At 44.1% G+C, this 12,175-nt stretch overlaps 1 protein-coding gene across 2 annotated transcripts; it reads right to left on the reverse strand.

The window, feature by feature from the left end:
- Positions 1 to 1,131: 1,131 nt before the first annotated feature.
- Positions 1,132 to 11,987, reverse strand: mcm7 (minichromosome maintenance complex component 7). Of its 2 annotated transcripts, none has more exons than XM_058075347.1 (15): positions 11,756 to 11,987; positions 9,929 to 10,008; positions 8,980 to 9,144; positions 8,704 to 8,828; positions 7,301 to 7,481; positions 7,088 to 7,225; positions 6,850 to 6,999; positions 6,656 to 6,770; positions 6,181 to 6,312; positions 6,017 to 6,100; positions 5,734 to 5,945; positions 4,105 to 4,370; positions 3,506 to 3,674; positions 2,742 to 2,851; positions 1,132 to 1,602 (listed from the first exon to the last, which is right to left on the reverse strand). In XM_058075347.1, the coding sequence occupies exons 1-15, from the start codon at positions 11,784 to 11,786 to the stop codon at positions 1,377 to 1,379; spliced, it is 2,184 nt and encodes a 727-aa protein (XP_057931330.1). In that variant the 5' UTR covers positions 11,787 to 11,987; the 3' UTR covers positions 1,132 to 1,376. The 2 variants fall into 2 exon arrangements, with proteins under 2 accessions (XP_057931330.1, XP_057931331.1); XM_058075348.1 differs by lacking the exon at positions 11,756 to 11,987 and adding an exon at positions 10,501 to 10,561.
- Positions 11,988 to 12,175: the final 188 nt, after the last annotated feature.

Below are 12,175 nucleotides of genomic sequence, written 5' to 3' on the forward strand. Positions count from 1 at the left end.
TTTAAACATACAACGTTTTGCGGCTCCAGGCTATTTTTCTTTAGTGGGCAAGTGGGTGAAATGGCTCTTTTCATAGTAAAGGTTGCCGACCCCTGGTCTAAGTATAGCTTCAAAATGTAAAAAGAACTGGTGAGATAAAAGTGTTGAGAATTAAAGTGAAATAGGCCGTTCGTAAAAAACAAAAACAAAAAAGAACCACCTAAAACAAAGAATATTACAACAAAAAAACTAATGAGTACCTTTACCATTTGTGTTAATCCTCTCAAAAATTGGTTTGGGCATGCCCAGATGTTTCAATTGGATTTAGATCAGGAGAACACACAGAACGGTCCAAGAGAGGGCCGTAATTCCTCCAGTCCTGCCAGTACCACTCAGATGAGGACCTTCAGTCCAGAGGGATGCCCCCCCAGCAACATCTCCACATAGCCATGTGCTGTTTGATACCCCTGCACAACTTTAAGCTCCATTGAAGGATCATGACGACGCCACCTTCACTTGTGCCACATGGAAAACATCTCCTTGTCATGTCAGGAACGTTTGAAGCAATCTGGACCGTCAAGCTTCCATTTATTTTTCCCTCATCAGAGAATAAAACTTTTTCACCGATTAAAGTTGCCAATCAACCTAACATGATGCATGTTTTTGGAATGTGGGAGGAAACCGGAGTACGCGGACAAAACCCACGCACGCACAGGGAAAAATACAATCGGTACACAGAGATGCCCAAGCGGAGATTTCAACACAGATGTTCCTGATGTATGGTCAACATGTTAACCACTCATCCACCGTATGAAACAATATGATGAAAATGTAATAAAAAAAAAAAAGTTAGAATGCACACATTTTGTCCCCCCAAGTGTGAACAATCCTCTGTGAAATGTGGCCCAGTGGAGAGGATCATTTAGGTAGGCCTGAAAATGTTTGCTTTGGGGGTGGAGGGGTGTGTAAATCACAAAGTCATTTTTGAACATCTGTCTTGAAACGTTACTGCAGGAAAATGAGCTCTTGGGCCGTTTGAAGCAGACCTATAAATGTAATACGTAATTGGTAGCCACCGCCGTGGCGCTTCCTGAAAGCGTCCATGTTTCCCAAAAGCCATTTTTCACCTCATTCGCAAACAAAAAGTCAATGAGCGAGTGATAAATTTATTATACCTATGCATGACAATAAAAGAATCAAAGTAGACGATGTATGGTGGAAATATACATAAAAGCCGAGTAAAGCTGGTCAATGTTGGAATATGGATGTAAGTATTTTGTCGGGACTTATTTACAAGCCAAATCGCTTAACAACGCAACATTTAACTTTGGGAGAAAAGTGTCCATGCATTTCAGAGGCCACCCGAACACACACACACACCTCACCGTCCTCCACAATCAGACGAAGGTGATGCGGGTGCGAGCCTGGTTGATCTGCCACACGTTGAGCTCCTCGTACTCCTCCAGGGCTTCCTGGAACTGGGCGGGAGTGTAGCCTCGCTGGACGCACCGCTGCTCCGCCTCAGACATGCGGACCGTGCCGCCGGGCCCGCCGCGGCCGGAGACGGCCTCCGTGGAGAGCTCACGCACCAGAGAGAAGATGACGTCGGCCGGACGCTGAACCCTGCGGACCAGAGAGAGATTATGAGCTTCCAACTTTGCAAAAGAAGGTACAAATTTAAACACTAAGTGATCAGTTTATCTACTGGTCGACTTATAGAAACCCTAAATGATATTAGAGTAATTCAAACTTTTTATTCATCATATACTCCGGTTTCCTCCCACATTCCAAAAACATGCTAGGTTAATTGGCCACTCCAAATTGTCCATAGGTATGAATGTGAGTGTGAATGGTTGTTTGTCTATATGTGCCCTGGGATTGGCTGGCCACCAGTCCAGGGTGTACCCCGCCTTTCGCCCATAGACAGCTGGGATAGGCTCCAGCACCCTCGTGAGGAAAAAGCGGTAGAAATTGAATGAATGAATTTTCATCACATTGACCACCTTGTCTATGATACTGTTAACAAATATGTTCATTTTTCAAAAGATAATGTATAGAATGCAATGGGAGGGGAAAAAAAAGTGTTAAGTTACTGTAACTTGACATTTTCCTGCCTTTGTAGAAAAATTATAAATATTGCTAGATAATTTTAATGATATAAATTATAAATTCATATCATGGCCCAATCATCCCTTCCTGTCACCCCTGTCTCACTGCATAGTATGTTGTATATGTATGGACGGATGATTGCACTATTTCGCTTGTACTCCTGTATAAGTGACAAGAATAAAGGGCTACATCATCATAAATCAATAAAAATCAACTTTTCCCCAAAAGTAATTGAATTTAGAATTCAAACAGTCCTTAAACTGCTGCTAGTTTACCATAATGCACATGATATAAGGTAAGGTATAATACTGTAATAGTGTTTATATAGTTGACACCTGCTTACTTGCCCATTTTTGCACATATATGAGAAATATAAAATAAGTATTTCAACAAATTTGTTTAGTTTACCGTAAAGCACACACTAGAGGGTAAGGCATTAACTTAAACATCTTTAGATGTGAACACGCTGCTCCATAAAAACACCCAGAGAACTTTTTACTGCTTCCTCCAGGACATGTAGCTCCTCTAAGAGGGATGCTAGAATCTCGTAAAATATTTTTTGGGGGGTAGGTGGGAGGGGTCAGAAGAGCCCCAGGCACAAGTGGCGGCGTCTACGCTCGTTAAAGCAAATTTTGAGAGGTGCAGACGCAGACCTTGCGCCGCTGGACTTGTCGGCTTGCAGCGAATCCTTGGACATCTCCATCAGTCTCATGGCCTCGTTGACATCCTCCTTCTCCACGAGGTCTATCGTGCGGAGGCGGGCCTGCACCGGAGAAGCAGATGTCAGGATTACAGGGGGAAAAAATAAAGTAGGAAAAAAATAAAAAGGAGAGACAATATCTTGATGACATTTGCTGCGCTGTGCCGGCACTGTCAGACCGAGACAAGTGCAATGCCCTCTGGGATGGCCGGCAAGTGCCCAAGTCTCCGCCTCTCAACACCAGCTAGTCTCTCACGGGGTCCAAACGGGTTCCCGGGAACGTCATTTCCGAGCGTGGTCAGTTTTGCATGGGTTTGCACAGCTGCTCAGTTGGCACAGGGGCTGACTGCCCACCCTGCAAAGCTGAACATGCTCAGACTCTCAGAAGCGCTTCAAGTATGCCCCCTGGTGGTCGGACGTGTGCAGCATGTGGCCATCAGTCTGCCGGAAGTGCTGGTTTTGCAGTAGGTGGACAATGCTACCTGCACAAACAGCACTTTTGGCAGCCAGAGGTAAACAGGAAGTGCCTTTTACAACAATCACGTGTTTTGTCCAGCGTGGGCAAGAAGTGCTCACGGCGCAGTAGATTGGTGTTCATCACTACCTGCACTGTAAGCACTTTAGCGCACACTGAACCACCGATGAAGACTAAATGGTAAAGTTGCAGTTAACTTAATGAATCCCACTTGGGATATTAGCGATCAGCGACGTTCTCACCAACGCGGTGGAGAGGCGGAGGATGGAGAGCAGGGTACGGGCCGATGTGAAGGTGGTGTCCTTGCTGACCCGTGCCTCCTTTCTCATCTCCACGTAGGCGGCCGTGATGTAGTCGGCCAGCGACTCGGGCACCACGGGCTGCTTCTTCTTACAAAGTGCAATGTAACGCCTGTGAGGGAAATTGAACGGTGGATAATGGACACGTTAGATGGTGCGTTTACAACTGTCACACTCACACACAACAAAAATGTTGCCAAGTTTAGCAATTTTACCCCAAAAGTCATTTTTTAGGATGAATAAATGAGAAAAGGCAGATTAAAAAGTGTAAGAACAACAGTTTTCCAATAACTTCAACTTCGTCACTTGATAAGAAAAGCTTTCAATATAAATAAAAAAAGGAAAGGAAGTTTAAAAAAAAAAAATCAAAATTTGTAATAATGTACTCCAAAATTGTTGGATTTTTTTGTATTTCAAAACAAAAAGAAAACCAAGTCAAGTTTAGATTTTCTAATAAAAACAAGAGCGCACCCCCCCCCCCTTAAAAATACTGAAAAATTTACAAAAAGAGGGATGTAGTATGACAGTGATGACACACGCACCTCATGAGTTTCATGTCAATGGGGGTGAAGTGCGTGGGGGGCTGTCTGCAGTGCTGGTGCACGTAGGTGATGTGCTGGGCCAGACGCAGGTCAGCGTCCGCGTCCGGCTTGTCCTGGATGAGCCAGAGCAGGTCGAAACGCGATAGCAGCGCGGCCGGCAGCTGGATGTTCTGCTCAATGCTCTTCTTGGGGTTGTAGCGGCCGTACGCCGGGTTGGCAGCGGCGAGGATGGAACAGCGGGCGTTCAGCGAGGTCATGATGCCGGCCTGGTTGGTTAGATGTCGTGTTAAAGTACTATGGAAATATGCATACTAGGGCTGATACTATGTGGGAATGCATAAAGGTATTGATGACTGAGTGTTAATGTGCATCAATGTGGTTCATGTGGTTAGTGCTTTTCATTTGATGTTGTTCCTGCCATAGTTTTATACAATACATCATAAATAGATGTTGAAAATCTTCCCTTAGATAATTTGATGCTAAATCACTAATGCTAGCAAAACGCTGGACTTCAATTCAATCAAGTCAATAGCAGCTGTAACTCCAATTTAGCTGGCAGTTCAATGCAAACATCATCAGAGGGATGTAACACTGTGAAAAACACTGGTTAGTTGGGTCACCTTTATGCCAGGGTAGCACTGTATATGACCGAAAAAACAATACTAATACCATCTAATCCAGAATAAGTCAAACAAAGCGACAGTAGATACAAATAACTTGCTATTTGTTCCAGCTTGTGGCTATCGAGTGACCATGCTTCAAACTACGGTGTGGACCGAGGGTCAAACAGGAGGAACACACGTTAATTGTGTGTCAGAAAAATTACCGCCGTTAAAGCAAACCGCCGTTTACATTAGGGATCGACCGATATGGTTTTTTTGGGGCCGATGCCGATACCGATTTTTTTCCATCACATTTTGCTTGGGCCGCTACTGCTTTTGATCCCTCAATTTACATGAAAAAATGACCATGATAACAAATATTACAGGTCTCGTGTTTACACAAATATTTATTGAAATGTAAACACTGAACACAGTAGGATTCAGCTTTCTTAAATGCACATTTAAACGGCATTATCAACTTTAAAAGGAATAAATATTCAACCATGTGCAAAACATTTCTGTCGTAGTTTAAATTTATCTAGCATCGATGTGATGACTGCTCCTCCACAGCATGACTTTTATTCGTCTGTTGCGTTGGTATGTGAGGTTTTTGGGCTTTCTTGTTGTCACACCGTGACTTAAACTGTTATGCCTAGCGATCACCCAGTGAAAGGTGATGGGCTTAGTAAAGTGTTAAAAGCAAGCTAACTTGTGAAAACGCGCTCTTGATGTGATTCAACAGTGGGTACGGGGTACCGCGACTACGTGTGTTGCGGGGTTCTCTGCCGCCCGGGCAACACAAAGCTGCCGCGGCGGATGCCTGACTGTAAATCATGCGGTGCAAAAATACATCGGCGAACCCACGCGCGTATCAGCCAATATCGATACAAGGAAAAAAATGCAAATATCGGCCCGATATATCGGCCGGCCGATGTATTGGTCGATCTTTAGTTTACATGTCATTAACGTGTTAACTTTGACAGCCCTATACAGCCTCATACATATGCATATTCCTAGTTTGCGTTACCTTGGCGATGGAGATGGTCTGCTGCTCCATCACCTCGTGGATGGCCGTGCGGTCGGCATCGGCCATCTTGTCAAACTCGTCGATGCAGCACACACCCAGGTCGGCCAGCACGAGGGCGCCACCTTCCAGGGTCATCTCCCCGGTCAGGGGGTCACGCATCACGGCTGCCGTCAGACCCACGCCGGAGGAGCCTCGGCCTGTCGTGTACTGGCCTGAGGAAAACATGAAGCGGGTTAGCGATATTGTCACACACACAGAGACTTTAGTTGTTGCTAGTACTCACTGCGAGGAGCCAGGCGGTCAATGTAAGACAAGAGCTGGGATTTGGCCACACCAGGGTCTCCCATTAGGCAGATGTTGATGTTTCCTGAGTAGATTAAGCAGGACATTTTTAAAGATTTTATTCTCTCAAAAGCCTTAAAGCCTTAAAGCAGTGCAAGCGCTCACCTCTGATCTTCATGCCCTTCGGGGCTTGCTCCACACCACCAACCAGCAGCAGGAGCAGAGCCTTCTTCACATCCTCGTGGCCGTAAATCTCAGGCGCGATCGATCCAGCCAGTTTGTCGTAGAATCCTTCGTCTAAAAAGCAACATCATCACTGCATCAGACTGCTCAATGCCAAATAAGCCCCCCTACCTGAACACAACCACAACCAAAACTTTAAATTATTATTATTTATTCCAAATTATTTTAATTATTTGTGCAAATTACTGTTTACGCTGCACATTGTTCATATTTGATGTCATCTATTTATTCTCCACATTATTATTTATTATTACACGGGAGCCAGGCAACAACATTTCGTTGGCAATTTCACTGCTGTGTTATTGTGCAATGACAATAAAGAAAGTCTATGTCTATGTCTGGTCTAAAAAAACTGAAGTATAGCATCACAGGACATGTTTAAGGACATGAGACACACCAGTGATGCTGCGCAGCTCTTCATCCGTGAGCTCCTCGTTTCCAAGCTCATCGTCCTCTGTCTTGTTCATGAGCGTAATGCAGTGAGCCTCCATGTAAGTCTCGGAGAGAAGACCCTGAAGACACCAAGTTCAGTTTCAAACAGTATTCTTCAGATTCCGAAATAGGAGGTAATAGAAAAGGTGGCCACTGTACCTGAGTAGCCTGCCTAAAGCCTGTGCGCAGCAGAGGCAGGAAGACCCCTGTGATGGCTACATGGTCTCCAGGCTGGGCCAGGCGTGTGTTTTCGCCACGAGCGTACACAGACATACTTCTTGGGATGTTGCCGACGGGCACCTGGTCGCTCTGAAGTTGGCGAGTAATTCAAGAAGATTCATAAGACAACTCTGATGTCACATTTAGGTTAAGAGGTTTACATAAGGAGGTTTCTTACATGCTCTTGAATGCGGAGCTCCTGGAATTTGACAAACTTAGAGCCTCTGGTCTGCAAGTAGAGGCGACCGCCAGACTTGTTGGTGACGCACTCCTGGCTGGGACACATGACGAGGGGCATGAAAGATGACGACTGGATCTACAAGACAAGAAGATGATGGATGGCGGCCCTCCTCGAGGCGTGACGGACATATGTCAAGAGGATAAGTCTTACTGGTTGGTATGTCTCTGCACCGCACTGGTCGCAGGTGTACGTGGCTACTGCCATCATGGGCTTGACCTCGGTGGCGCGGGTCACGATGCCTCGAACGTTCACCAGCTGCCCGATGCTGTCGGCCCGGACGTCGCGCACCACCTTGGGTTTAGACGTGCTGGGGGGCTTGAAGTAGAGCTCGCTGGGGTGAGACAAAAGAAGTACAATTGTGCGTTTATACATTTAGTAGTAGATTTAACATTCATTTAACAGAAAGGGTGATGGTCCACAAGTGTAATTTGCTTTTATGCTATGTTTTTTAACTTGCACCTATTGACAGCAAAAAGTGTGAAAGTACGACACCCATAGAACCAGAAATGTAACTCTTTGGAACTAATGAATGCTCTGTCCTGGCTGCTCAGGATAATGTGACAAATGCAGCAATAATGAACAACATATTTTGCAAATTCAGCTCTGTTGCCTTTACAGTATGGAGGGGTGTCCATAGCACAGCCCGCAGGTTTTCTTTTTTTCTTTTTAAATTGGCCCTCTGCACATGGTGAATACAATTAAACCAAAAAACACCAACATTTTAAAAATATGTCAAAAGGGAAAAATGTGAAGACGCTGAAATGTTGACATTAACTCCAAATAAAACATAGCTTTGTCTTTAAATATATATCATTTTTTCAAACACTCATTCATTTTCTACCGCTTTTTCCTCACGAAGGTCGAGGGGGTGCTGGAGCCTATCCCAGCTGTCTTTGGGCGAGAGGCGGGGTACACCCTGGACTGGTGGCCAGCCAATCACAGGGCACATATAGACAAACAACCATTCACACTCACATTCATACCTATGGACAATTTGGAGTGGCCAATTAACCTAGCATGTTTTTGGAATGTGGGAGGAAACCGGAGTACCCGGAGAAAACCCACGCATGCACGGGGAGAACATGCAAACTCCACACAGAGATGGCCGAGGGTGGATTTTTTCAAACATTTTTACAAAACTTTAAATAATAATTTTAAAAAAATAGTGCTGGCTTTTCACATCCCTTAATTTTCAGTATGTGACCCGCGGTGGAAAAGGTTTGGACACTCCTGCCTTATTGCAACAAGACTCACCATCCAGGTACAGATAATACATCTCTGCTTGCTACTACGTCAAAATATGTACATCATTTGTTTAAGTACAAAGTTTAACTTATTTACACACTGGAGGTACATTTTTAGATTTACATTTTATGATAGTTTAGAATGTAAAACTGCTGCTTAAAATATTGCATGTACAAGTCATAAAGGTTGTATGACAGAGGAGACAGATTGATCTGGGAACTGATAACTGCAGTTTCCATGATTTCCTACGGGAATTCTCTTCCACGGTGGATTTGATGGTAAATGGAAGTTTTAGCACCGTAACTTACAATCTCCTCATGAGTTCTGGCGGGTATTGGTTGCGCATGTCACGCGTATCCGCAGGGTCACGCGCCCTTTGTTCCATCATCAGGCGGTGCTCGATGTACACATCCAAAGAATCCTTGGCCACGATCTAAACAAAACAGCAGATTCAAGAGAAAGCTGTTAGATAAATCTGAGTCCATCAAATCTCACAAAACAGTAGGGACTTGTGAAAGGCTGCTGCGTCCACTCACAACTTGCAGACATTTGAAATCAGACCAGACTGGCTCGACTCTACTTACATCTCTCTCTTTGTACTCAGGCAGTAGGTCGTGCACGGCGTCAGCAAAGAGGCCTGTGTAGCGCTTGGCGTTCTCACAGACACTCTCCACCAGCTCCGGGTCGTCCTCGGCCACATCGTCCAGGTCCACAAAGAGGGACACCTGCTCCCTGTGAGCCAGCGCCACCTATAATTCATAGACAAATTGCCCAAGGACACGAATAAGCTCTATGTATGTCCCTTTAAGTTTTTCAAGACACATACTCACATCATTAGCTTCTATGATAAAACCTTTCCCCCCATTACCAACATATAGGAAAGAAATGTAATCATTTGAGTAGATCCCCACATAGTCACAATTCAGTATTCACCACCTGGCAGATATATGGATTTTTTTGTGCACCCCGTCCCCAAAAAAGCCTGCTTTTCTATTGAAAACAGCTCATTCATTTAATTACAAAAATGTTATAATGCAGGTAGAAAGGGAGCAGGAAGGGTGAGCAGTGCGTCCATTAGTTACATTTTTATGGGCTTCTCATTTACTCGCAGATTCTCACCATTGGCTGGTATGCTCAGAACGTAATGTCAGTGAAACGCAGGGATCTTCCTTCAAAATCAATGAAGTATCTATTTACTATTTTAACGTGAAAATCTTTCAAATACCACTACATACATCTAATTTCTGTTTTGGAGTGTTTCGATGTTGCCATGCGTTTGCCCGTCGGATCAATGTACTGTAATTCAGGCATAAATGACATGTCGGCGACTTGAAAAGAACAAGCTTTTCCCAAAATGTCAAACCTCTGCACACACATTTAACTCTGGCAATCCCTATTCTTTTCCAAGAACCAGAATAACAAGTTTCACAGCGATATTTTGCTTCCTCTCTCCCGTTTCGTTTTGCTTGAAAGTGACAAACATGCCCACCTTTAAATACCATACCATCAACTGTTTTCATGACATCTACTTACAAGTTGCACTCCGTATTTGAACACCTTCTTTCCATTGTCATCCTCTGTGTAAAACTCCTGCAGGAACCTCTTGCACTTATCTGTAAAAAAAAATCTCAATTCACTATTAAAAGGCACATACAATGAATGGATTTTGTAATGTGGCGGAATATTACAAATGCGGTTAAAAGTGTTAATGAGAAACAGCAGTGGGGCCTCCATGCTGGGAGCTAATTTGTTGTTGTGGAACGACCCCCCCCCTTTCCTCTTTGTTGAGTAACATGGCATCCTGTATTCTCGATGAGTCACTATCGCTTTCAGTGTCTCTTAAAACTACACCCAATGCAAAAAAATGACATTTCTGACCCGTATACCTCATTTCATGGCTGCTTTCAAGATGAAATAACCACCATTGCGTAGCTACTCCGCTTCCGGATGAGGATGACAATACACATAACAAGCGCACTTCGGGGTCCATTTTTTTGTTTAGTCAAAAGACATCCCGCACTTCTTCAAAGTACAAACAACCTTCCAATAGCACGTCACAATAGACTTAAAGACAAGCGGGCGAAATCGGATGTGTCCACACTCACTTTGACGACGCTGCGCTGGTTTGTCGTTTTGTGTGCTGAAGGATGTTTTTGTAAACAAAGCAGCACATGGCTTTGGCGAGCTCGTCACCGCCGGTATCGCTCCGCCGTTTCCTCCGCTCGTAAAATTAGTGCGTGAGGTCTGCTGTTGTTTTTAAGCCAGCCATCTTTTATTGATGCAGCATCATCTTACTTATATTTACTAAACTAGAATATTACGGCCAACATAAGTTAAGCGACTTTTAAGAATACGTTGAACAGTTTTTTTATATTCAGTGCCTTTGCATATAGTGGTATAGTATTTATTTTCCAATGCATTTCACAACTGCATTTACACACACTCGCGAGTGCGCGAACACACACAATAGTAAAATTTTAATGTACGTGTGCATGTTTAGTTTTTACTTTTGTCGTGCACAGTCGCCATCCACCTGCATTGACAGTATTTGTGTGCAGGGCTGCTTATTTTTGTACGCTGGTGTATGTATGTATGTATATGTGTATGTATACATTTTTTAATGATATTTTGTGCTGTTATTGCCCACTTTGCTGATGTTAAACTTCTACTGAATAACTAATAATGCTAATTCGACTCAAGCTAGCTCGAACACCATTGGATTGACTCTTTGTTGTTGTTACAATGTTGCATACTTTGTATGTTGTTGACTTGCACAAGAATTATGCAATTCATAAAAAAGTTAACAATGAAGCCAAAAGTTAGATGGCTAACCAGGTTTAGCATGCTAACGTCGCTCTGTAAGTGTTGTCGGGTGACTATGCACACAGATTTTAAACACGTGAACCTACTTTGGTAGCAACAATGAGATGAAATACACGTAAACAGCACCACTAAGTACTTTGTTTTAGCTGTAGAAGGGTCACCAGTACTACTAATAGTAGTTCTAATACAGCAGTGGGACATGTGCTGTCTCCTTTGTTCCTGTGGCCTCATCCGGGTCACTGGGCAGTCACAAGCCCCCTTACTTAACACATTTGGAACAACTTCAACCCGCACATTTAAACCCCTAATTCACTTCAATAGACGCGTGTTTTACATGCGTTGTGAGGAGATTGTAGTCGCAATCAGATGAATGGAGACGAAAACGCCATTTTGGCCGCAACACTCGCGTAAAAGTGTACATTAGAATGTTTTCACCGGCAGCCATTTTGTCAGGTAATAGAAAGACATACAAATGACTTTCTAGAACTTTGTGTGTAAGCTAACCTGTTGCTGTTTTTTGAGAAAACGACTCTTTACCTTTCTCCGCCGCGTAGTCTTTGCGCGCCATGTCTTGCAGAGAAGGATTTAATTCCACAATCCCAGAGTAAGCTCAAGAGATGTGATTTATTTTCAAATATATGGTCGTTTATGTCTCTTCCACTCTCCGGTGTGACCGACTTGTTGACTTGCGTAAACTCGCTGCTTGTCCGCGCTGCAGAAGTGGCGCGAGTCTGACGTCGCTGTCGACCAATCACGTCGGAACTTGCAGCTCCCAAAGAGGCGGGTCTTTGCCCTGGCGGGAAAGCCGCGGTGGCCGGACCTAACCTTACGTCACATCCTCTTTGTGTGAGTGGCGAATGGCGCGAAAGGCGGTGATTGTATTTCAGTACAAAAGGAAGACAGTAACCAGCAGGTCAACTGTTGACTTATAGAAAGTAATCAAATATGCAATCTATA

Source organism: Doryrhamphus excisus, chromosome 6 (assembly GCF_030265055.1).
Source record: "Doryrhamphus excisus isolate RoL2022-K1 chromosome 6, RoL_Dexc_1.0, whole genome shotgun sequence".
NCBI classification, from domain to species: Eukaryota; Metazoa; Chordata; class Actinopteri; order Syngnathiformes; family Syngnathidae; genus Doryrhamphus; species Doryrhamphus excisus.